At 41.4% G+C, this 26,973-nt stretch overlaps 1 protein-coding gene across 1 annotated transcript in view; it reads right to left on the bottom strand.

The window, feature by feature from the left end:
* The window catches only part of LOC143639866 (alpha-1,6-mannosylglycoprotein 6-beta-N-acetylglucosaminyltransferase A-like), a 90,764-nt gene that overhangs the window by 17,427 nt on the left and 46,364 nt on the right, over positions 1-26,973 (bottom strand). The window contains exons 4-5 of the mRNA XM_077107901.1: positions 12,307-12,456; positions 4,608-4,754 (exon numbers count right to left, since the gene is read on the bottom strand). Of these exons, the coding sequence (XP_076964016.1) occupies positions 4,608-4,754; positions 12,307-12,456 (297 nt within the window). The remainder of the gene's footprint in view (positions 1-4,607; positions 4,755-12,306; positions 12,457-26,973) is intronic.

Here is a 26,973-nt window from a genome sequence, read left to right as displayed (position 1 = left end):
AGCCATTTTAATTTCATTCATCTACATTTATTGAGGGTTGCTTAATTTTATGAGGGAGGCATTTTGTGATTCATTAGCCCCTTTTGAATGTTATGTTCTTCCTTGCTAATTTATTGAGAACCGTCTGATCTCAGCTACTTCATCATGTATCAATCAGGAAATTTACTATAGAATAGTTTGTAAAAGTAATGAAAATATTATTAAATATGAGACATTACTTCAGAGTAGCTATTAAATCTCCAAGGAGAACATGGGTTCTCTTTATTGGATAGGTTAAGAAAACCCAAAACAACAACAACAAAAAAAACCCTGAACTCAGAGAATTTCTCATAGTTTACAAAATGTCAGAATAATGACTGGGAATCTACTAATATGTTTCCAAATATGAAGATAAAAATAAAAATCCAATTCATATTAAAGTATAAAGAACCAAGTATAACCTAAGGCATTGTGAAATGTTTTTCCCTCTGAGTATACACTGTATTTAAAAAACTTGGCCCAATGCAAAAATAAAAACAAAGTTAAACTTACAGTTAGAACTCTAGACTTTCCCTTCAAGTGAAGGCAAAAAAAGAGACCCATAGGCAATTGATATGGGCCAATTTATGTTGGATGAATTGTTGATTGACATAAAAGGTTAACATAGGCAAAATAGAGATTTATAATTATACATACTCAGGTATATTTATAATTATATATATATACTTGTAAAAATTTCCCCTTTCCTGAGGGGAAAAATAAAAGATAATTTCTAAGAGGTTTTGACCCTTAGAAATCTGTAGACCTATTGACAGCTTTTTTCTAATTAAAAGCATCTTTGGGTAGGAGGATTTGGCATCTTCTGTGAGCTGAAAGAGCAGAGGAGGCAGCCCCTCTCAAAGCTGCCTGGTGTTGCTGGAGGGAGCTACAGATGAAACCTGACCTTCTTGGGTTTCCCCCCAAGTTCATCAACATTCATCCCTCTCAGGCTTGAAGTCCTTTCTTCTCCTTTTTCTTTAAGGCCAAGCCCCATCTGTCAATCTTTGTCAGTTAACCCTGCACATTCTCCTTCCACCTGGCACAACTCCAAGTTAACTCCCCTCCTTAATCCATCTCCCTATTTCTTATGCACTCACACTGATTATGCAGCTGTCTTATCCTTCTTCCAGATCAGATCTAGAGCTCTGAAAACAGAAAATGTGTCCTGCTGAATTCCATTAACGCAGCAAATAGTACCATGGACTCTGTAGGGATGCATTAAACATCTGTCAACTGCCCTTCTGCCTCCCAGCCTTCCGGTGGGAGCCCAGGACTGATGGAGTCATCTGTCTGAGGTCACTCACTGAGCAACCGTTGAAAGCAGTCCACACTGTCTTTCTATTGGAATCTCATTTTGGGCCTGGTGGCATCATCCCAGGCAGCAGTTCCAATGTCTGTTCTCTCTTTATGGCATAAAGAATGAAAACCCTCCGCGACCTCGGCAGTAAGCAAATGACTAAATGATGGCACTAACTGACAGAAAATAATGAACATACTTTTCTTGATAACTTCGTACTGGTTGATCTGGGCCATGTAACGTGACATCACTGACTTGGCCAAGTGTCTGGAGTGTTCTCAGTGTTGTGAGGAAACACTCAGCATACAAACAGCTGATCTGAATTCTTTAAAAGCAGTGAGGGTCATGAGTGACAATGAAAGGCTGGCTTTTTACAGACTGGGAGACTAAGGGGACATGACAATTGACAAATGCAACATGGGATTCTGAATCAGATCCAGTAACAGAAGAATAATTTTAGCAGAAAAAAATGGCAAAGTGCAAATATAGTCTTTAGTTCAGATAATACTAGGGTACTGCTATTAATTTTATTTATTTTGATAATTGTAGTATGGTTTTGTAAAATGTCACCAGAAGATGAAGCTGGATAAAGAATATACCTCAATGCTATATTATTTTTGCAACTTCTCTGCAGACTATCTTAAAATCAGTAAAAAATGCAAAATTCTACTTGTAGGCATATAATCAAAAGAGTTATTATCAGGAACTCAAACAGACAGGGGTATACCACTATTCATAGTTGCATTAATCAGAATAAGGAAAAAAAAGTGGGAACAGCTCAAATGTCCATCAGCAAATGAAAGGATAAGTTCAACATGGTAAATACATGCAATGGAAAATTAGCCTTAAAAAAATTAAAAAGGATTCGGACACACGCTGCAACATGATCAACCCTGAAAACATCACATCAAAGTGAATAAGGCAGACCTAAGAACAAATATAACATGATTCCATCAAGCCCCTAGAGTGGGCAAACTCATAGAGACATAAAGTAGGAGAGAGGAGGAGGGGAGAATGGGGAGTTACCACCGTTTAAAGGGGACAGAGTTTCTGCTTGGATGATGAATAAGGCTACAGATTGATAATAGTGATTGTTGCATAACACTGTGAATTTACTTAATGCCAGTGAATCACACTTATAAATGGCTAAAAGGTTTTATATTATGTATGATTTATCACAAAGTTTTAAAATAGGGGAAATTACAAAAAAAAAAATCAATTTGGACAGAAGAAGGAACTTCTGAGATTTTCTATACCCAAAGGAAAACCTATGGATGATACACAATGGAGAAGAACAGTCTCATCAATGAATAGTGATAGGTGTGTTAATGAGCTTTATTATGGTGATCACTTTGCAATGTTTATTATTTCAAATATCAAGTTGTTTATCTTATATATATACTTCTTATTTGTGAAAAACAAACAAAAACTGCTAGGGATGACTGAAGTCTATTTTCAACCTCAAACTCTAAAGTTTCAAAATCAGTCACGTGCTGTAGCAGAGATTTCTAAACTGAGAAGTTAATCTCCCTGTTGGGAAAAGTCTTTTAAGCCTTTCCAAAATAAATAGGCTCTTCAAGACTGTTCCTGATCTCTGCGTCTAGTGCCTCCCACAGCACTGGCACCTGGCACACAGGTGAGCTAAATATTGGTGAATGAACTGACCTTTCAAAATGAAACCACTTCCATGAAGAGTTCAAGTTATACGAGTAAAAGGTAAAAAGTAAGCAAACATCCAGTTAACCCTGGTCAGATGTTATCTGGGCTACAGTTAACCTCTTTGAGATAATCTATGGTTCTTATTGATTTTCCATCTCCTTTGGCCATTTCACCAATGATACAGGGGGTTGGAGAAAAGAACTCTTAAAAATAATCAGTTCTATGAACTGATAGGATTCCCGATTCATTAATAAACATCACTAAACAATTTATTTTATGTGCTATATAACATTTGTTATACAGTTATGACAGGTTCAGAGAAAGTGACCCAGAAGGGTTTCAAAGCAGCAGCACTGAAAAAATAAATGCTTTAAAAAGTCATGGTTATGTCATGGGAGGACTGTCCATCAGTGTAATTCCCCTGTTGAAGGCCCTGAAGGACAAGGGTGTTGCTTTAACTGATGGAGAACATCTTGCAGAACCACCTACTAACTACATGGAAATAAAAAGAAAATCATTCTTAAAGTTTCTTGCACACATCTTTTTCTGGCCAGATATGGAAGCACCCAGCTTGATCATTCACACTTAGCTGCAAATGACTTGTTTATTGCTTCTAATCAAATCCAGCTTTCCTTGGTGGTGATTTATCATCTATTGTGAATTTTCAAGCTGATCTCTGAAGGCAACTGAAGCAAGGCTTCTGCAAATGGTTCTAGCAATGGCAGGACCACTTCATGGGGTGGTGCCTGCTGATGGTGGGCTAAAAACTCAGGCATATCACCTGAGTGCCCAGGGACATGTTTTGCCTCTTAAGGTTGAGGTTCTTGGAGAATATCCATGGCCCACTTTTAACTCTCTATAGCTCATCATGGAGAGTTGATTCTCCACAAATATGTTACAAATTTGTTACTCAGTTGATCTTATCCTAAGCTCCCAACAAGAAGAGTTTAGCTTCAGACAAGAAGAGCTCAGCTGCAATCAAAAGGCTAGAATGTCCTTGTTGATTAGACAGTTGGCATAGAGGTGATGTGACTGAATCATTTGTTTCTCTAAGCTCCAGGATCAGGTCCCTAACCATTTCCCTTCCCACATAACCATGTTGGATGATGCTAATAACACTATCACTTCTCTGCTTTCTTTATCCCTGGTTCAGCATCTTTGGGTCCAGAAATATTTAAAAACATTTGAAAAAACTTCATGTACTCTGAAAATGGGCAGACTTTTTCCTCTTAACATTATCCCTTAAACACTGCATAACTACTGTTTATGTAGCACTTACATTGTAATTGTAAGTAATCCAGAGATGATTTGAAGTATGTAAGGGGATATTCTATGCAAATACTATGCCATTTTACATAAGGGACTTGAGGATCCAGAGATTTTGGTGTCTGTGTGTGCACGCATGGGGAGGGGTGGCCAAGGGGGGCGGTCCTGGCACCAATTCTCCATAGATACCAAGAAGACTATACCTACATTATCACTAAGTAAATAGTTCTTCTTTTTTACCTCCCATGTTGCTGGGGATTGATCCCAGGACCCTGAGCACGCTAGGCAAGTGCTCTATTACTGAGCTACATCCTACCCCCAATTATTCCTGTAATTGAAAAATAGAATGATTCTGATAGATACTTACCTCTCTCAGTGTTGGCTTGCCAATGAAAAAGTCTGTGTTTTTGCTGCTTTTTGGTGGGTTGAACTTGGGATTCAGAAAAGCACATCCATTTGCAATAGCCTCCAGGGGAGCTGGGCCCTCATATGGGAACCCAAGTCCAACAAACAACTGGAAGACAGAAAAACATGCATATATAAACACATCAGTCAGGACTGGCCTCCCTGGCTCACAGGGGGCTACACTGTGGTCCATTCCTGTGAATGCCTCAGACACTCTGGAAGGGTCCCAGATCCTAGGGGGTGGGGTGGGGCAAAAAGAAGGGGCTTGTTCCAATATCTGAAAAACATCACCAGGGACTTTTAAAACCCTTGTGAAGTGGCTCAGCTTACGGTATTCTTCTTCTCTCTGCTAAAAAAAGTAAGAAAATAAGTGTTGGGAGGGGGGTTGAGGGTGGCTAGAGTATTAAAAGAAAAACAACAACAACAAAAACCAAGGCCCTACAATCATCTTTCTGTAACTCACCAGGAGACATGACTGAAAAAACACTTGCTTAACTAAACAGAAGGTTTCTTCATTGAAGCAGCAAACAACAGGCCCTTTCAGGGATGCTGGGCAGAGGGACAGAAAGGTCACTTGGCGGTTTGATTACAGTTCAAATGGAACTGCTTTAAAACAATGGTAGGTCAGTAAACACAGGTTTTCATAATGGGGTTTTCACTGGGGGACACCAACATCTTGGTTTTACTTTCCTCTGGGTGGGGGAAGAAGGTACTCAGTTGCTAAATCTGCACGGCAATGAATGTTCCTGCTCCAGCAAGCAAGCCACATGTTTCCCCCAAGGCAGACAATAGATGGCAGCAGAAACACGCTCTCTCAAAGTCTTAGGAACAACCACAGCAGCAGGGAGACACTGTGACAAAGGGGACGTGCTGCTACAGTTCAGTGGATCTGATTCCTGGGTCCAAAAATGAGATAATATCTCAGACAAATGCCTCACTCTGCATAATGTTCATGCAAGAATACTGCACACTGCTGGAGGGCTGGAGGTAGGTGACGGTGAGGTACAAGCCTGAGTTTAGTGAGGCCTGTGTTCTTCCTACCCACATCACAGAGTCAATTCTGAAATCTCTCCAGTTCCCAAGAGGCATGTCAAGTGATAAAGCCCAGGTGGGCCCCAGGGCAGTGCTTCCTTTCATCTTCATGGTGAGAAACACCCACAGAAGGTCCTGAGAGTGGAGGAGTCTGCTGAGCTGGATTTATCTGTATGTGTGGTTCTCCCGTCCCTAGGCTCTCTCCTCAGCTCCCCCACCCCATGCAGCTGTTTTAAATGAGCAATCACTGAGATGTTTCTGCTGGAAAGCACCGGGTCCAAGCTGCTGGATTCCCTGTGCATTCCTGGAAGACAAAGGATGCATGTGTCTGGCACTCAACACAAGGGCTGCACAGAGAGCAGTCCACATGTGACACTGGAGAATCATGCAGATCCCTAAGGAGTTTTGGAGCAAAACACCTGAAGTTTCAGGTTTTCTGAAGAAACTCCCTATCCTATTAATTTTTGTATAGACAGGGCACTTAACCTTTCTTTTTTTTTGCTGAAGAAATAACCTTTCATTTTCTGTAAACCTTGAGATCACACAGCCAGGGACATCCATGAGGGAGAAAGGGAGGTGGGGTGAACAGAAGGTTCAGGAGGCCTGCAGAACTCCTACTGCTGGCTGTGTCATTTCCCCTTGGAAGGAAGAGTCCCTGGAGGTCATGGGGTGAGGGTGAGGGCCTGGAAGCTGCAGCATAGAGGGAAATCTCTATTCCACTCTCCTGCTCTGGATTTCATTCTTGGTGCAGAGTGAACAGAAGTCAGATTCTCAGAGAGAACTGTTGAATACAGAGTGTGGCCCGGCACTGTGGCCCAGAGGTGGAAGAGGCCTGACAGCAGAAGAAATGCAAATAAATATTGGGATGTACTAATGCTCCAGGACATTCTCCAGGCTCTCTCCTCAGCCCCCCCAACCCCATGCAGCTGTTTTAAATGAGCAATCATTGAGACATTTCTGCTGGAAAGAGGCCTTATTGAGCATGAAGAATCCAGGGTTTCCATCCTTAAGGCTTTTGACTTCTGTGATCTCCTCTTCCTATCACACTTTAGGAAGAATGTGCCAAAACTCTCCAGGAAAAAATAGATGACATCCATCAGGCCATGATTGGACAGAGCACAGCATAGAACACCTGGGCCTTTTTGATTAAAAGCAGTACTAAAAGATGCAGACTAGGTTTTCATGGGTTTAGTCAGAGACCCAGCACCCACAGTGGTTCCTGACCTTTGGAAATTGAGGCCTGCCATGAAATGCCAATACCCTTATCAACCCTAAACTGTCAATAACAACTTTGGAGGAAATGGAAGAAGCACAATGCTTTTCTATTTCAATGGAAAATCTTGGAGAAAAATTTAATTAGCTCCTTCAGATCAACCAATCTGAACCTATTAATTAAAAGAATTTGAGGCTGTGGCTTAATGGACTTGAATATAACCTAGGTTTAATTATATCTGAATAACGATTTGCACCAACTCTTCTGCCTTGCTGGGACCAGAATATCTCAGTGCGAAGAAAATAAACACTTTGGGCTACCTCTCCCAAGCCTATTTAGAAGGAAGCTTGAGCAAATACCACATAATTTCTTGGCAATGGGTTTTCCTGTCACACTAATTAAGACTGCAGAAAATGCATGATTTGGAAACACCAAATAATAGTTTTCTGTCACTTCTGTCAATAAGCAAGTATTTTCTTGCTTCCTGTCTACTCATTACTTGTGACATTATGATGGAGCAGATATATTAAGGTCAAACAGCACATCTGAGAGTTGAACGACAACAGGATAGGCACAGAAAATTCACCACTTCTAGCTGGAAACTTTGGCATGCTTACAGCCTTGCCACAAACCAGTACCTTAACTGTAACAAATTGTTTTGGCCCTAATCTCCACTCCCCAGTCCTTGCACCTACTTGCAGACTTACTTAGCATGGATAAAAGAGAGAAAGAGACAGAAGTAGGACAGCATTCAAGCACTGGGGATAACCTTCTCAGGAGAAAACTGTCCATATTTTATTTAAACTGCATCTGGCCCTCAGAAGCCCAGAATCTAACAAGGATATTTCAGGTGACAGAACATCTCCATGGCTGCAACTCTAACCCCATCAGTGAGTGTTCCTAAACAGAGGGATGACATGCTCTAAAATTAAATTGTGAACTAATGCTAAGAGAAAAAGGGCAGATGAAGCACCATTCGCCTTCTTCACAGCATAGGGTGGAAACATTCCAACACAGAGACCAGCAAAATTTTTCCTCTCAGAATTTTTCTCTGTGTGAAAGGAGAAATGGAATTATTTCAAACCCATAAGTGGGGCACTCAACAAAGATTCCTTCAAACATGAACAAAGGCAGTTCTTATGATAACTGCATGGTTTTGGTCAGTTTTAGTCACTTTCTTTTTTTGGGTGGTGGTGCTGAGGATGGAAGTCAGTGTCAGCCTCCTAGGCAAGGGCTCTACCACTGTGCTATACTCCCAGCCCAGTTCTAGTCACTTTTGATGGGGCACATCAAGAATAATCCAAAATCTGGTATACTCAACATACACTTTTCTGATGATAATTAGCCGTGCTGAGGTGGCTCAGGAGGGAGTTGAGCAATGAAGTAACCTTGAGTTACCCAATAAATTGGTTATGACACAAAGTAGCAATTAACAGTACAAGCTTGGGAGTCAAGGAGAACAGGGTTCAAGTCCTGACACCGTCATTTCATACTTCCATAACTGTGACAAGTTGCCTGTCTGTGGATTCTCTGAGGCTCATGCATAATCTATTTTCTTCAGGGTTGGGACCTTCTCAAGTGCAAAATGGGGACAACAACATTGTTTTATCTCATGGGGTTGCTGTGAGGATTATGTGAAATATTTCACAGAAAAATTCAATATTCCAAAACTTGGTACTCTATAAACATTTACTAAGTAGTGGCCCAAGTTCATATACCGCTACAGTGTCACACATCTGCACATCATGGGCTAGCATCAGTAGTTGGGGTTTAGTTGTATGGAAGTTGTGCTTGTAGCATCATGTCAGCACCCAAAAAGTTTTGGATTGCAACATTTTGGATGAGGGATATTTGGCCTGTATCCAGTACCTTCTATAAGCCAGGTGTTCTTCTAGGCATTGGAAATATACCCACAAAGAGAACAAGCAAAACCTCTGGTGCAAAGTTCATGGTGCTACATGATGGCCTGGTTCCAGTGGTGGTGGAACCTCAAGTCCTGATTCTGAGAGAGGTTTCAAAACCCATCCAAGCTGTATAAGAAAAGTCATAGCTGAATGAATGTCTATTTGGCAGAGGGTGGGGAGTCAGGCATGAAGACAGGATAGGATGTGGCAGCCCGTTTGCCAAATCTGTCCAGGCCTCTATGTGAGCTGGCATGGTGGGGAACACAGGATCACCATGGTTTACCAAGGCTTGGAGGGGAAAAGAAATAAAGTCTGGGTAGAGAAGGGTACAGGTATAGCATGAGCACTAGTAGCAGCTTCACCTGGCAGGCCACAGTCAGAGATGTTCTGACTGCAGAAAGGAAGGTATCTTGTCTGGCTCCTACGTCAGAACTGCAGACACCCTTGCATCCCAGTGTTAAATGTGAATACCCTATTTAATATCACAAATGTAATAGGAAGCTTCCTGAAGCAAGAAGAGGAAGGTGGACATGAAGAGGTTACGATTAGGAAGGTGAAGAAAGAAAATATATTACAAGAGATGGAGATTTACATCAAAATTAAAAACATGCTACTCTAGCGAATCCTGATTTGCTGACCTCAACTGATCTCTTGGAGTTTGCTGGACTGAATGACTTGTCTGTGGTCCTTTGATAAATAATTCATTCATCCAAATTTTTATCATTTTCTCTAGATTCTCATCTCTTTCAGTGTTTCATTAATTCCTCCTGTCTTTCCAGATTCCCTGAAGCAAGAGTCTGCTGGAGATGCCTGGGCCCCTAATGGCATGCCAGGACAAATTATGCTGAGCAGAGGGTTTCCTGGGCTTGGTGCAGAGATTCAAAGAGGGCTCATAAAGAAAAATAATGAGTCTAGAGCTGATTAAACATCAATCATTCCTTCAAACCTCTCGAGGAGCTCAGGCTTGTTCCCTCTCCAGTATTGAGGCTGAAGACCTTGTGAATCTACTTTATTCCACAGTCCTCAGCAGCTCTACGTCTCCACTTCCAAGGTGGATTGGAATAAGTTGCTTTTAAATTGCTCAGACACACAGAGGAAGGAGTTGGAAGCAGAAAGGGTTATAAATGCAAAGGCTGACCGGCCTTCCATGTCACTACTGCAGAGGCCAAGATCCATTCATTTTAGTGCATGAGGGTGTGTTCTGGGTGTGAGGAGAATCTCAGTGATACACTGCCTTAGCCTCATCCTATTTGCTAACTGTTTGAGCCATAGTTCCACTTGGAGTATTTTAATATATTCTTTTCAGATAAGCAGGCACTATGTAATGGGCTCAGGGACATGCTCAGAAGTTACCCATTTTTCAAGGATGAATACATGTCCCTCATGCTAAAATTCAAGCTGTCCTCCTTGGCTGTTGGCCACTCTGACATCGTGGCTGGGGTTTTATGGGCCTCTTCTTGTTCTCTCCTGGACATCAGGGACCTCAGTTTTGGCCTATTTCCTATTCTATGACAGGGTAAGTGGATGGTAAGTAAGTAAGGGTTCTTTTAAAATTTGCAAGGCTGAGCAAGACATTCATGAGGCTGGGTTAATAGAAGTGTGTGAGACAGTAAAGACATGCTCCTGAAAACCAGCTCTGCCAAATGTTATTTTAAAGGAGCTTGAACTTTTTCCACAACCTGATGTGGAGAAAAGTAAAATGAGGCAAATAGCAAAAAATAGCACTGCTGTTAAAGGGCCCGGACATCCTGATGATTCTAAAATATCAACGTAAGACAGGAGGTGATGGGAAGCAAATGGTAAAACGGGACACACGTCATTCCTGGAGGGCTTCAAATAATCATCTGATTACAGGTGACCTTACAAGGAAATAATATCTTCATTAAAATAAGGACTTAAAGAACTGACAGAATATTTTGTTCATGCTATTGCACAAATAACTTGAAGGTTGAAAGGATAAAATATATTTACAAATGAAGAAACTGAAGCAGAGGAGATAGATACTCTTTGATAGGTTGGTTTCCATTGAGTTTGGGTGTTTATGAGGCTGGTTCATCAACAGCCTAGCAGAGATTTCATTTGCAATTAAAACAATCACGAGTTAGAGTGACCTCCTCAACTTGACCTCAATTTACCATAGGCATGTCCAGCTCTCCAGAGTTAACAACCCTACTAGCACTGTCTACCTCTTAAAGCTGTTGTGAGATTCCAAGAGGATAGCACATATGAATGTACCTTCTAAATAAGATCAGCGATGGCTAACATGCTACAAAAGTTTATTTGTTCAACCTCTCTGCCCTATCTTGAATATAAAAGCAAAGTGAGCCAAGGACCAGAGTTAAGAAATCCACCCGTGATAATAAACTTCTCTATGCTTTAGGAAACACTAGTGGAGGGATCTGCTTGTTTTGTTCACTGTTGCATTCCTTGCACAATGCCTGGTATATACTAGTTGTTCAATAAGTATATGCAAAATTCATAAAAAAAACTTATTAGTAAATATAAGAAAGCATATCAAATAAATTAAAGGGCTTTCACAGCCAACTCTGTTATTCACAAGCTACCTAACTTCATGTGATACTTTAATGCAGGAATATAGAAAGGGCATAGCCCACAAAGCCCCAGACCATTATGCTCTAGTGTAGTACAATAACACTCAGTGGCTCCCCAACTATCTATGTGCAGTGTCTGCATGCCTCTTTCTGTGACCATTGACCCTTATTTCCTGTTGTATTTAATCATCTACTATTTTCCAATACTTTCTAGATAGGTTGCTTTCTAGTTTTCTCCTGAATATGCCATTGGCACCTTGGCTACCTGATTCTGTCTCTTTATATGGTTCAATAGTAGGTGTATCCATACCCCAGCAATCTCTTATATCTGTGATGATGATTTCTCTGCTCCCTGAGGCAGCAGGGATTTTTCTTCCATATGAACCTCTTCTTTTTTTTTTCTGGTGTCCAGGACATACTTGCTAAATGAGGAGGTATGAGGAAAAGCTGGTTAGGGACCCAATTTGATTCCTTGAACACAGATAACAGAGTGAAGAGTTCATTAACCCTGGCTTACTGTGAAGAGGCTCCTATTCTAGCAGAAGGACTGTCCTTTAAGATAGAGCCTTACCTTTCCCATGTTTGGCCCTACTCCCAGGCCCTGGCTTATTGCCTATCACAGAGAAGATCCTCTGTAAATTTTTTTTATTATAAAGTTTTCTGACTTCCCCACTTATTTTTAGTTAGTTCAGGAATTGTGCAAATAACAATTTTTGAAAAAAAATTAATTGCATTATTTTTTTGCCAAAATCAATTAACAAACAGTAGCAACCTCCTTTCCCTATTCACTAATTTTTTTAGTGACAGCTGCTAGGAAACTACTGCCCAATCAAGGCCTAAAGAGCTATTGCATTGTTAGAAAGAAAACAAGAAAGAATCTGATCGCATTTTTAATGCCAAGGGAAACAAACCTGTAAAGAGCAACTCTGGTCAATGTTTACAAATCTACTGAAAACTCACCTTGGTTTCTCGGAGAAGAAATTGCAGGTCTCGTCCACTGAGTATGCCATGGTTTTTCACGTAACTGGAAATATTCTTTGTGCTGGAGCCATAAACTGTTGCATGCACTTCCATATATGTGTGGATGATGTCCAAATAGATCTTTCTATTCTAAAATGAGGGCACAAGCAGAAAGCATTTCTTGTTTTATTTGCTTAACAACCTGTCTGGAAGGATGGAGCTTCTAAGAGCTAGAGGCCTCAGGGGTGGGCATTCTTATCGTGGAAATGGCAGTAGTTTGGCAATCCAAATTCTGGACTTTCTTTTTTAAGGTTAAAAATAGTCATATTGCTACTGTATAACTATGCAAGAAATACACTATATTACAACACATTACTGAGTACCAATGACAACTCATTGCCACTCTTTGGAAGTATCGTCCTCACTTTGTAAATTACCAGGGATCCTCAAGTTGCTTTTGGCTCATCCTCTTTATGGGGGAGAGAGTTTGGAGATGGAAGACCCAGAGAAGCCAGAAGATTGGACTGGAATGTTTATCCGGAGATGCTAAGCTGTCCCCAAGGAATACAAACATTCCCAGCTCTTGCCAATATTTCTAGTGATGATTAACTCATGTTGTTGGAACTGGATCCCACTTAATTCTCGTCATGGGGAGAGAAGAGTTTCCCACAATATGTATCGATTGACTCAGTAGCTGGAGAGAGAAGAATATCCAGGTAGGCAAAAGTAAAAAAAGGGATAAATGGAAACTCTGGTAAGACCAGAGAAATTCAAGAGTAGTTTTACTTTTTATTCTAGAAGCAAAACCAAGCCCCCCTTTTTTTTGTATTTGTAGGAACTGGATTTGAAGCATATTTTCTGAATCAAAACCACCTATAAAGTGGAAACCAGATCACTTTTTCTTCCTCTTCGTGTTTCCGTGTGACTAAGTTGTGCAAGCTGGATTTTGTACAGCTTGGTTGTTTGGTGTTTTATTTATTTATTTGAAAGCTGAAAAATTCAAGTTCTGTAATGTTTTCCAGTTGTATGAAGGTGGGACAAGGCTTTCCCATTCTAAGCCTGTTTCAGACACTTGAGGCAAATCTATTAATAGAAAGTTCTGTGACTCAAACCCATAAGGGACACAGGGTGTGACAACAGTAGCCATGGAGCACAGGGAAGAGGAGGCAGGCTCTGAATGCAGCCAGTCACAATTTGCCCTCTGCCACTCACTGCCCTCGTGACTATAACACAGGACTCTCAGTCTAGGGGAAAACTTTCAAATCATATATCAGAAATATTCATGAAGGATACAACAGCAAGTCCACATTCTCTATTTTACAGATCAGGATGACTTAGCATCAAGCAAGCTACTCCCTGAAGACTAACATATAAATAACATGAACGCTTGAGCTGCAAGTTTAATTCCAGGTGAAGTTTGGTGAGGCTGCTGGGCATAGTGATGAGGAACCATTTATAAATCACAGTTTCCCACTTGGGAGTTTGAGCCATGCTTAGGGCCATCTACCTGGGAAAGGTTAATTGGAGGGGCTCTGGGATATGGTTCTTATGGTAGACATGTTTGGTAACTCTTGCCTCACACAACCTCTTCTCAGGGACCCTGCCTCCTCCCCTGCTAATGGAACTGGGGGACCCAGGGATGGTGTGGTAGGCTGAAGCAGATGAAGAAAGTCAGAATCCTGACTCAGAGGGATTCCTGACAGATGGTGATAGACATTATAGCAAAAAGGTCATTCAGTGTTGGAATCTGTGAGGTCATAGACCAGGGAACAGGCCCCGAGGAAGCCAGAGGCCAATTGTGGTGTGGGAAAAGAATCAAGTAAGTACTAAAGGGAAGGAGGGGGTAGGCACGGGCAGATGGTAATGAGAGGGACTGCACTGAGATATCCCAGTGAGAGAAAGGAGGAAAAGGAGGGAGAGAGGGGAATAGAGAGGAAGAAGGGGCAAAGGGGAAGGGGGAGATGAAGGAGGAGGAGGAGGAGGAGAAGATAAAAGCAAGAGATGGAGAGAAAACTAGGGCCCACCCACGAGCAGCCATTCCCTATTCTAAGTGTGCCAGGTCTTTCTGGACACTTTCAACAGCAGCAGCTACCCAAACTCTTCCTGGACCCCACCCTACATTTTTAGCTACTGAGGGCTGATTCCAATCACACAAAAGGAGGCCTCTCAGGACATCCTGCTGGCCTTGAGGCAGAGATTGGGGATGGGGACAGGCATCTCTCCCTTATAAAAAGGAGACACCGCCCCATGAAAAGTCAGCTGCTAAATAGTGAGGGTGGACCACAGGCCCCAGGTAAGACCTGCAGCAAGCTACAGGCAGAATAGGGAATGGTCCATCTGCTTCCCACCCTGCAGAAAACCATTCATGGCAGACTTAAGAGTAGAGTTCCCAGAGTAAATGTCTGTGAAAGAAATGATACACTAGGTTACATATGTACTGTCAGCAAATCCCAGGAAAGGTTGGGGCACCTTGAAGCATAACAAGGTGGCAAGTTTGGGCAAATAGAAAGAAGTCTACATAAAGGCTAATAAAGTCTTTGAACTCTTTAACACTAAGGCATGGTGCAGTCAGAAAGCAGGAATTATATTCAGAGAGGATTTATAGAATCTCACAAATGAGAAAATCCCCATGGATGATTGGAGGGAAAACTGTCTCAAGTATAACTCTAACCTTTGAAGCTGACATGGTAATTAGTTAACTCAGCCTTGGTTCTCTTGCTGACACTTGTCAGAGTTTGGTAGAAATCTCGTGAGTCTGAACCACACTATTTATTCCAGGTAAAGGTGCCACTGAAGTTTCTTAAACCAAACTATTATAATGCCTGAAGTGAACGCTCATGAGATGCTCAAGGAACCCAACAAGGCATTTCCAGCTCAGGTCTCTTTCCTGAATTTCAAGTCCAAATATCTCATGGCATTCTGAAATTTTCCATCTGTTATGCTGTAGTTGCTTCCAACTTAACAGGTCTAAAAGAGGACCCATCACCTAACCTGAGCAGTATCCTTGTATCTGCCCCTGAGTTCAGTGACCAGCATTAATCTCCCTACCAATACCTGGACCATAATCATTATTCCTCACTCCAATTCCTGCCAATATGTGCATCAAATCAATCACAAAGTTCTGCTGATGCTGCCTGTAGAATGTCAAGTTGGTCTCTTTCCAGGCCCTGATTGTTCATCTGGATTGTGCCACAATTAATATAAGCAGCACCTTACCACATACTTCCCTGTAGCTCAAAAGGGGATGTAACTTGTCTGTGGTTTCTGCAAGAGAGCAACAGTATGGGGACCCATTGTGAAACAATCTATATGGCTGGATGCAACTTTTGTATATTCTTAACCCTACAAAGCAATATTATGCATGTGGGTAATGTTCACACTTATGGACATTTGTAGCTGAAGTACAAAAACATGTAGGAGGATGATTGGAACTAAATTCCAGATACTGATTACAGAGGAGAGATGATCTACAGAAGCAGATGGAGCTTCAGTGTTATTTGTAATATATCATTTCCATGTTTAAAAATACTGTAAGTACTAACATCAACAAATCTGGGTGGTACTTGGATGTCTGCTATGATTCAGATGTGTTTCCCCAAGGTGATGTGTTAGAAATTCATATATTAATGGTATTTGGAGGTGGGCCTTTGGGAGGTAATTAGGATTAGATGAGGTCATGACGGTGAAGCCCCCAGATGACATTAGTGGTCTTATGAGAAGAAGCGAGGCCTGAGCTGGCACACTTGCTCTGTCTCCCCAGGGGATGTCCTCCTCTATATTATGATGAAGCATGAGGCCCTCACCAAGCCCCCAGAAGATGCCAGCATCACGCTCTTGGACTTCTCAGCCTCCAGAATCATGAGCCAAAAAAAGTCTGTTCTTTATAAATTATCCAAACTAAAATATTTTATTATGCTAAGAGAAAATGGACTAAGACAATGCCTTGGTTTTTAAAGACTTCTGTATATTTCACAATGGAATTTTATTCAGCCATAAAGAAAAAAGAAATCATGGCATTTGCAGGAAAATGGATGGAACAAGTGGCCATCATGTTAAGTAAAATAAGTCAAACTCAGAAGGTCAAGGGTCATATGTTTTCTCTCAAATGTGAAAGCTGGACAGAAAAAGAAAAAGAAAGGTGGGGGTGGATCTCAGGGAATGAAAATCAAAGGGAGATCAGTAAAGGAAAGGAACCAGGGAGTGGAAGGGAGAGAGGGAGGCAGGGGGAGGAGGGAAGTGCTGGGGCGTGATACTGGCCAAATTATATTGTTACCTTGTGTGCATGTACAAATACACAACAACAAATCCCATCAATATGTACAATTATAGTACACCAGTAAAAAAATGTGGAAAAGACATTTGTATATTTGATATAGTTCACATGTAAAATGTAAAAATTTAAAACAGATGTGATCATGAATAAACCAAACACAGTATGTCCAAGACTCTAAGGCCTCACCACTGTCACCACACTGTAAGGCTTAGTTCCTGGCATCAAGGGGTTCAAGGGATCCCCTTTTATCTTCAGTGTGTGATGTGTACTCTACCCTTTGTGTTTAAGGGCTGAGGTTTCTTAAATTAAGTGTGTCCCTGCTTGCCTTTCCTCAACTCATGGGAAGGCCCAAAGAGGGGGTGATATACAGGGATGGGGGCATCTTCTAGCATATACCCCCTTCCTTTCCCTTGTTTTGGTCATCCAGGCTTAGATGGAAAATCCAAGTCCCATTGATCAAAGACGTGGGTTGAAATCACTCTAGGAAGCTTTCCTTCTCTGACTTAAGGGGCCAAAGTTAAAAAAAAAAAAAAAAAAAAAAAAGCTTAGTCCCAATGCTCTGCCACCTACTAATTCCTGAGATCTAGTCAGAAAGGGCTTGCACTGAGGATCACACTACAGCAAGCCACCACCCATCTTAGAGCCAGGGGAAATGCTGCTACCACGTTCCAGCTGAGTGACTTGCAGCCCCCTAATATTTTCAGTCCCTAGTTCAATTTAAATTCCCATTAAAAACAACGGATCTAACTGATTAAAATTTAAATCTACCTAACCTCATCTGGGGGCAGGAGATGCAAAGGGAAAAGAGAGCCCTGATGGAGTCAACGAGCACCGCAGTCGCGTGTCTTTGGCTGTTTATGGCTATAGCTGAGGGCAGGCACATTTGCAGAACTTGTAGGAAGATATTTAGAGCCAGGATGGAGAGATTTAGGAAAACAATTCAATCTAAGCAACACTGGTAAGCGCTGCAGCAGGGGAGGCAGGATGCAGAACTTGAGAGGCAGAAGCTCTGTGTCTAACTTCTCTTTCATCTGGGAGTATAGACTTGACCTCTGGAAATGGCAGTATTTTGAGCTTTAGATTGGAGTATGGATGGCATGTATTTTTCCTCAGTAATACCCCTGTTCCCCACTGCAAACACACATAGCCTCTTCTACTTCATTTCTACACATCCATGTAGCACCTGGTGACCTGCCATTAACAACAACAACAACAAAAACGAATTTACAGCCCTGCCCCAAGTTTGTTTGTCTAGTGGAAAGTACCTGGTAAGTCTGAGCCAGGGGAATTCTCCCTGGGACGTGCCAGGCAGTATGGAGAGTCAAGACCTCTCCAGGCAATAGAAATTGGACTGCAAAACTGGGCTGTGGAGGCAAGGGCAGATCCTACCCTGCGGAGACCAGACTCAAAGAAAAATGAAGCCCTCACACATACAAGGCCAAGTGGGAGAGAGTTTGTGGCCCTGAAAGGCTTCTGGTCTGCAGAACCAGTTAATTCTGAGCCCTGCTGCATCCTTGCCCTCCATCAGGGTTCCAAGAGTCAGCACATCCTGGCTATGGTCCAGGCCAGGGAAGTTGGGCTGCCATTTCCAGCACAAAGAATCTGAGAAGGACACTTGTGATCAGGAGCTTCCTGGAGTTTCAATCACTTTTAAAGTAGTAGCTTCCACCTCCTTCCCCACAAATTAAGAAACTGGTCTATTACATGGTTTTACAACTATAGATGCTCCTTGACTTACAATGGGGCTACGTCCTGGTAAGCACAGCTTAAGAAATGATATGGTAAATCACAAGTGTATTTAATACTCCAATGAACCAAGTCGAACTGTAAGTTGGGGCCATGTGTGTACAATAATGCATCACGTTTTCCTTAAGAAACAAGGCCATAGAATAAGCACATCTAGACTGAAAATAGACATACAAGTCCTTTACTAGTGCTGCGATATTCCTTCTTAAAAGATTATGTGTGGACTTGTCCACTGTACTGAGTGGCCATCTTGTGCATCTTCTGCTGCTCCCGGTCTCCTCCTTTCACTCTGCACCTGTCCCATCCTGTTGTCACTTCTGTAAGCTAAGTTCCATTGTGCATGATGACACACATACATTATGAGCCTTCCCTGATTTCCCCAGCTGCCTGCTCTTTCTCTTTCTCTTTCTCAGTCAGTGCTCACATCAGCCAGGCTAGGAAGAAGCCACAAGGTGGAATGGTGGGACATGGGGGTTTAGTTTACTGTGAGGTAAACCAAGGCCAATGGCACATTGGGCAGAGCAGGGCAAATAAGCCCACTTCTTTTATGTCACCTAGACGATGCTAAGGCAGAGATCTTTATAAACCTCCAGGAGTCCAGTATCCACTGTGCCCCCATGTCTGTATGGCTCTTGGTAAAACAGAGGAACAGCGTGGTTACACACTCCATCACATCTTCTCACACTTTTCCTTTGCCACAGTAAAATATGGTAGTCTCTCTTTATCTATGAGGGATAGTTCCAAGAACCCCAGTGGATGCCTGAAGCTGCAGATAGAAAGGGAACCTACATATACTGTGTTCTTTCCTATATATAGGAACTTATGATCAATTTTAATTAATAAGTTAGGCACAATGAGAGACAATAGCTTACAATAAAAGAAAATAATGATAACAACATATGGTCATAAAAGTCATCCAACACTTAGAAATTGGTTGTTTCTGGAATTTTCCACTTACTATTTTAAGGACACAGTGTAACACAGTTAAATGAATTTATGGACAGCAATCCTAGAGAGGAGGGGCTACTGTGTGTGAGTCTGCCTCAAGCCCTACTTCCTAGAAGGTAAGATACTATTTCCAAACTCTAGCTCCTTCAATCCACCTTCTAGTTTCTCAAATGAAAATTTTGCTCTCCTATAGAAATGGTTCTAAAGGTCCCTCCGGTCATTTGGATAAAAGACTCCTTTCTGAACTCTATACACAAGTCCCCTCACAATCTGGGCTTCTTTCCTGAAAGCTCTCCAACTTTTCCTTCTATGGTTTATTTCTTCTCTATTTCCTTCTATGGTTTATTTCCTTCTGGTCATTCCCAGCCTCTCTTGCACCTGGTACCATTGTCTTTGCCTGCAATGCCCCTCCTTCCTCTTTATTTTTCTCCTGGATAGACTTCTTCATCCTCATCCTTGACAAGTCTGATTTCCTGCATTCACCCAAGTGAATTTCACTGCTACCAGCTCTGTATCTTCAAGATCTTCTTGCTTGATCTCTGGGCAACACAGTCCCTGGAGGTTCCCACCCAGGTGGAACTGTGGACTTCTAAAGAGCAGGACACGAACTCAGCAGAGACCTGATACTGAGCAAGCACTCATACATGATGATTAAGAAGGATAGAGGATGCCCAGACCACAAAGCATTTATGGATTTATAGAAAAGACAGTCTTAGGTAAGGCCTAGTTCCTGATACACACTAAGGATCTGTTCAACTTCCCAGGTGGGGGTCAGGAGCCATGTCCTTCCACTTAGATAAGGAGTTCAAGTTCAGGACCATCTAGACTTATTTTTAATAAAAAATAAAAGGAGAATTATGAACCTTAGAAGGTACACTGTACAATTGATTCACCTTCCTTTTAACATAGCTACTAAGAATAAGGTTCTCTCAAATGCAAATCAAAACTACTCTGAGATATCATCTTCCTCTTGTCAGAATGGCAGCTATTATGAAGACAAACAACAATAAGTGTTGGTGAGGATGTGGGGAGAAAAGGTACACGCATACGTTGCTGACGGGACTGCAAATTGGTGTAGCCAATATGGAAAGCAGGATGGAGATTCCTTGAAAAACTGGGAATGAAACCACCATTTAACCCAGCTATCCCTCTCCTCAAACTACACCCAACGGACTTAAAAACAGCATACTATAGAAAAATAGCCACATCAATGTTTATGGCACACAATTCACAATAGCTAAACAGTAGAACAAACCTAGATGCCCTTCAATAGATAAATGGGTAAAGAAAATGTGGCATATATACACAATGGAACATTACTCAGCAATAAAAGAGAATAAAATCATGGCATTTGCAGGTAAATGGATGGTATTGGAGAAGATAATGCTAAGTGAAGTTAGCCAATCCCCCCAAACCAAATGCCAAATGTTTTCTCTGATATAAGGAGGCTGATTCATAGTGAGATAGGGAGAAGAAGCATGGGAGGAATAGACAAACACTAGATAGGGCAGAGGAGTGGGAGGGGAAGGGAGAGGACATGGAGTTAGGAATGATGGTGGAATGAGATGGATATCATTATACAAAGTACATGTATGGAGACACGAATTAATGTGAATATACTTTATATACAACCAGAGATATGAAAAAATGTGCTGTATATGTATAATAAGAATTATAATACATTGTGCTGTCATATATAAAAAAATCAATAAAAAACAAAAACAAAAGATAAAGGAAAATGATCCAAAAAAAAAAGAATAAGGTTTTCTCTCATAGGAATTTTGAGGTAAAAAGAAAGAAGAGAGGTGCAAAGGGAGACAAAAGGAGACAACCTCATCTGCCTGCTCCTGAAGGCTAAAATTCAACAAGGATGAAAAAGTGTTTTATTCCAAGATTAGAGGTAAGCTCTAAAATGAAAATCTCTGTGAATTTCAGCACTGAAGCAGAAATAATTTACATTGCAGAATAATTTAAAGTCTGTGCAGTTCTTGGCTCATTTATCTCATGTAACCCCCTGAGAGAAAGGTGTGTATGTATGGGGGAGGGGGAGCAGTCCTTGCTGTATCTCATTCAAGTCTTGAGGGTTCCAGAAGATCTTCAGAAGCCAAGGATCTCAAAGGCTACCCCACCTGCCCTCCTCCTCCCCACATTCTTTCTTTAGGCAAAGAAATGGTGCTCAGTTCTGACAGCAGGAGTAACAAGGGGAATTCTGCTCTTTTGCCACTGGCCTGGCCTGTGGTCTACCTGTGGGCAATAAAAAGAAAGAATTCTGCTGCTTATGATACACTTGTTGAGTGTTTCTAATCCCCAAATCTGAAATTTAAAAGGCTCAAAAAAAATCCAGATTTTGTAGCATTTCAAGTTTCAAATTTTCAGATTTAGGATGCTCAATCAGGAAAGCCTATGCAAATATTCCAAAATCAAAAACTCTCTGAAATTCTGGTCATAAGCATTTCAGATGCTAAATAGAGCCACATTTGAAACCCAGGCGATTTAAGTAAAAGGCTGAATGCAAAGTCAATTCCTATAAATTACATGCCTGAGTTTTCTTTGGGACCAAGGAGCAGCAAAGAGACGTCTGAGCTATCTGTGACTTGGGTTTCCATTAACCATTGGAACTGATGAGTGGTTTAAATGAGATTGGATATTTGAGGTGTCCGTCTTAGAGTGGGGGCTCAATGATGCTTCATTCTCTCTACCACCCAGAGACCCCCCAAAACAAGGGCACCTCTTTCACCACAATGGTCCTGTCCATTCCAGGCAATAGTGCAGTGTCAGACATATAACAAGCAGTCACAGGGATACTATAAGGGGTCAGTCATTCTGATGGCTTCACTTCCTACATGATTAACCAAAAATGATCTGTAGATCACACATAATGAGGGCAAAAGTGGAGGTTTCTAAATCTGTAATTCAGTGGGATCTGGCCACTGAGACAACCCTAAGAAGAAGGAATGAAGGAAGGAAGAAAGAATGCCACTTATTAAGACAGGGCTGGGGCTGGGGCTGAGCAGTGGAGCGCTAGGCTAGCATGAGCATGGCCCTGGGTTCGATCCTCAGCACCATATAAAAATAAAGAAAATGAAGGCATTGTGTCCAGCTACAACTAAATTTTTTTTTTTTTAACACCGTTCTGCATCTGATGCTGCAATTCACCAGGTAACTAAAAAGATGAGGCATTTTACTTTATTTCCTTGTGAGATCTGTCAAACTTCTAATGTTGAAAATAGATAGAAAAAAGAATTGGCTCTTTCAATAGGATAACTAGAACAAAAGTCACTGGGGCATATGCTGATCAAGTTGAGAAGCCAAATAAGGATATCCCTCTAGGTTATCTTATCACCCGCTAGAGAAATCTGGCATATGATATGGGAAATTATCAATCTTCAGGGTTCAATGAAGTAAGAAAACAGGGAGAGAGGAGAGAGGGGAAGGGGAAATGGGGGAGAGACATAAAACGAAAAAATAAACCAAAACCAGACCAGCAAACCCCAACAATGACTGAGGTATTATCTAGGATTTAAAATACTAGATGGGAATTAATTGAAGGAATTAATTGGCTTTGGAAACCATCTCTGCCAATTTCACATTAACAATTATAGTGGGTATACTGACTCCATATACACCAGCTCCCAATTTATTTTTTTATTATTTTTTTTAAAGAGAGAGTGAGAGAGGGAGAGAGAGAGAGAGAGAGAGAGAGAGAGAGAGAGAGAGAGAGAGAATTTTTAATATTTACTTTTTAGTTTTCGGCGTACACAACATCTTTGTTTGTATGTGGTGTTAAGGATCGAACCTGGGACCCGGGCCGCACGCATGCCAGGCGAGCGTGCTACCACTTGAGCCACATCCCCAACCACCAGCTCACAATTTAAATGCAAACACAAGCATCATATCCAGAGATAAACAGGTAAGGGGAAATGTGCTTTCCATTAAAAAAAAGTGAGGTAAAGGGCATGCTAATTAGCTTGATTTGGTCTTTTACAATATATGAGTGTATCAAAACATTGTGTTGCACAAACTTAGACAATTTCTATTTTTCAATTTAAAAAAAAAGCATCAAGGGAACTGTTGAATTTCTAAATTACCAGAAGTCAAAGGATCTAAAGTTAAATCAGATTTGGTGAGCAAGAACCATACATTGATTTTAATTCTAAAATGGAACCAAAAGCCCACTTATAATGTCCAAGGCTAAGTGACAGGCCACAACTATCTTCAAATAATGATGACATTGAAAACCATAAATGTATCAGTTATGTTGATTGCCTGTCTTCCATTTCTAGGCTCTGCTCTAAGTACTTTCTCATAGAAACGAGAATCCTCACAATACACTCAAGGTAAGGTCTTTCAAAACCAAACAAAAATTAAAACTAATAGTTACTAAAGGAAGAACCCCAGGCATGAAGAAGTTGAGTCACTTTCCCAAAATCACAAAACATAGAAAACAGGAGAAATGGAAGCTGAAGTTCAGTTATGAGGCTCTAAGGCAGTAAGTAATCCTATTGAAGTGACCATCACAGTGAAACTTTTGAACTCTTATAAGGTAACTTGATGATGCTTTGATTAAAAAAATTTTTTTAAAGTCCTGGTTCAGGGTTATTTTTAGAATAAAACTTAAAAAAGAGGTTCCTAGCACTCTCCCAAGAGAAACCATCTCTATCCTTCCTGGATCATTCTTCCTCTCCCATCTGACTCTTAGGATGAGCACACAGCATGATGGAAAGAAAATGAGTTCTCAGTAGTTGACAATAGATGATTATGACAGATGTTCAAGAAGTGCTCACTTAGAATTTGCCTAAACAAAAGGGAAAACCTGATCATCTTCAGAAAAGAGTGATTGAGTAATGAATTCCCATTCCACACTTTGTGACTATAAGAATCATGTCCTGAAAGGAAACACTCTGTCTCCAAAGTAAGTACAGATGACCCATGCAGAGCCAAATCTGTCCAGCAGTCCTTTCAATTTTGCTTCAGAACCTTGCTTTTCTTTCCTTTCAGCTCCCCTGGGAACTGGGAGTGGGCAGTGGTCTCAAAGGAAGGGAACAGGTCATGAATAATTGCAGTCCCTTTCTAGCAGGTCCACCCCACTTTCGTACTGTGGATTGAACCTAGGGACACTAAACCACTGAGCAACAACCCCAGACCTTTTATTTTTTATGAGACAGGGTCTCATAGGGCCTCCCTAAGTTGTTGAAGCTGGCTTTGAACATATGATCTTCCTGCCTCAGCATCCTGAATTGCTGGGATTACAGGAATGTACCACTGCACCTGGCTTTTCAGTGGTCTTTATTGCACTCCGACAGCTTTCCAGCTCCTGCCTCAGAGATGGAGAGGAAGTTGAAGTGGGAATGTAAAATCCTCTATTCTGTCCTCAGTCCTCTCCTTCTTGGGAAGGTGTGAAATTGGCTTGGTTTGTCAATCATAGTGCACAGTTGGATTCTGGCTATATTCTATCACAGGGAAAGGGGAAGAAAACTTGAAAATTAAATTGAATGAGAAGCCTCTCCCTCGGGGCAGGAAAAGTACTTCTAATTGACTTCTCACTGGAGTGAAGGTTAATTTGTAGACCCAAGCCTTAACCCCCTACAGAAGGAAATGATAACTTAGGCCACAGGCCACCCAAGTCACAAATAAGAAACACACAGAGATAACCAGTAGTCAGACGGCCCCTGGCATATGCCTATAATCCCAGCAACTCAGGAGGCTGAGGCAGGAGATTGCAAGTTCCAGGCCAGCTTCAGCAATTTAGCAACACCCTGTCTCAACATTGAAAAAAGGGGTAGATGTGGGCCTGGAGATGTAACTCAGTGGTAGAGGTTCAGTCTTCAGTAGAATAAAAACATAAAAATAAAAATGTATTTGCTAGCAGCCCGCTAATGAGGCAAAGCACAAGCCCAACTCTTGAACTTTTAATTTCCAAGAGGTTCTAAACTCATTTATTCTGGGGTTCTCATGATGGCCACAGAGTGGCCATTGAACAACTTGTCAAAAAATTTTTTTAAAAAGTCTGTGGGACTGGAAGTATAGCTCAGTGATAGAGCATATGAGAAGCCCTGGGTTCAATCCCCTGCACTATACAAAAAAAGTCTGATTTAAATGTACTAAAGAAAGAGGGAATGATCAAAAAAGAGAGGCAAACTCCATAGAATGCAGGGATACATGCTGGCACGCTGAATACCAATACTGACCTGACTTCTGTAATCAAAAGAGGTCTGCTCCTGTCACCTTATGAAGCAGAAAAGAAAGGCACCTGAATCCCACTAAGAGACCCAAGTGGTGGGAATATGAGGTTAAGGGATCATTCAATAAGCTGGTCCTACCAAGCTAACCTTCATATGCAGGAGAAATGTGGATTCAAAATGCCCATAAGAACACAAGTTACTCTGAAGGGGGGACTTTTGTGACCCTTACACAGACCAGGTTTCAGAAGTCAGGGAGAGGCCTGGGGTTGTGGCTCAGAGGTAGAGCACTCACCTAGCACGAGTGAGGCCCTGGGTTCAACACTCAGCACCACATAGAAATAAATAAATAAAGATATTGTGTCCAACTACAACTAAAAAATAAATATTAAAAGAAAAGAAGTCAGGGAGATAAGGATAATTCACCCTAACCATAAAATCTATAACAAGAGGACCCAATTAGCACTGTGACAAGCATGGGCCAAAATGACCTAACATTGTCCTGGACCTTTACCATGCACAGTGAGGACTTAGAAGACTGATATCATTCTGTTGTCAGTCAAAAGTCAAGAGGTAGACATGGGTGGGACTCTCTGGAAACTCTCCTTGGACCCTCAATGAAACTTGAGGGAAGGAGGGGCATTTTGTTCGTCTCCTCTTTGAGAGGACTCACTCTCTCCTTGAGAGTGTCCCCTTTTCCTATCCCTTCAATGAAAGTATGCCTAGTACTCTTGAGAGACATGTCTGATGTGATTGAAAGAGCCAGCAAGAAAGGACCACTCTAGTGGCCTCAGCTCTACAATGGGAACTTGCCCTGTAACATCACAATGAAAACTATGGCAAACACATTTAATTTAGCTTCAAAACTGGAGTCATTTTCCATGGAGCACCGGGGAGCTATTAATGTTGGCTAAATGGCAATATCAACAGCACACAAAAATAGGATAGGATGAAAAAGAAATGGCAGCAGAAAGCCCACTAAGCTGCATTCTCTGAAACTGGTCTTCATCTGTTTCATCAGCCCTGAGGGCTGGCCTGGCCATCAGTGGGAGAAGGAGAAGTAGCAGGGTTTGGTCCCCTAGAGGTTCTTCCCCTTCAGCTGCTTCTGTATAGACCTTAACACCTCTCCACTCCTTGACTTTCCTAAAGGTGAAATGAAGATCACTGAAGCCTATAGCAAATCCAGTGTGGTCTGGAAAATGCTCTGCAATCCTTATTTAAAACAAACAAACAAACAAACAAAGCTTCTATTTAAATTCAAGGGTGCAATAACAGAAGTAAGAGAAGGCAAAAGTAACTAATTCAACCTTTAAGAAAATGGCTAACTCTGGCCACATGACAAGAAGCTCAGTATCACTAAAAAAGGAAATGCAAACCAAAACCACAATGAGTTTTATCACTCACATCCATAGAGATGGCTACTATCGAAAACACAGAAGGTACCATGTATTGGTGAAGATGTGGAGAATCTGGAACCCTTGTTTTTGGTGGCAATGTAAAGGGTATGACTGTCATAGAAAA

Source organism: Callospermophilus lateralis (genome assembly GCF_048772815.1).
Source record: "Callospermophilus lateralis isolate mCalLat2 chromosome 11 unlocalized genomic scaffold, mCalLat2.hap1 SUPER_11_unloc_2, whole genome shotgun sequence".
NCBI classification, from domain to species: Eukaryota; Metazoa; Chordata; class Mammalia; order Rodentia; family Sciuridae; genus Callospermophilus; species Callospermophilus lateralis.
Note: the sequence above shows the minus strand (reverse complement) of the source record. Positions and strands in the feature narration are given on the sequence as shown.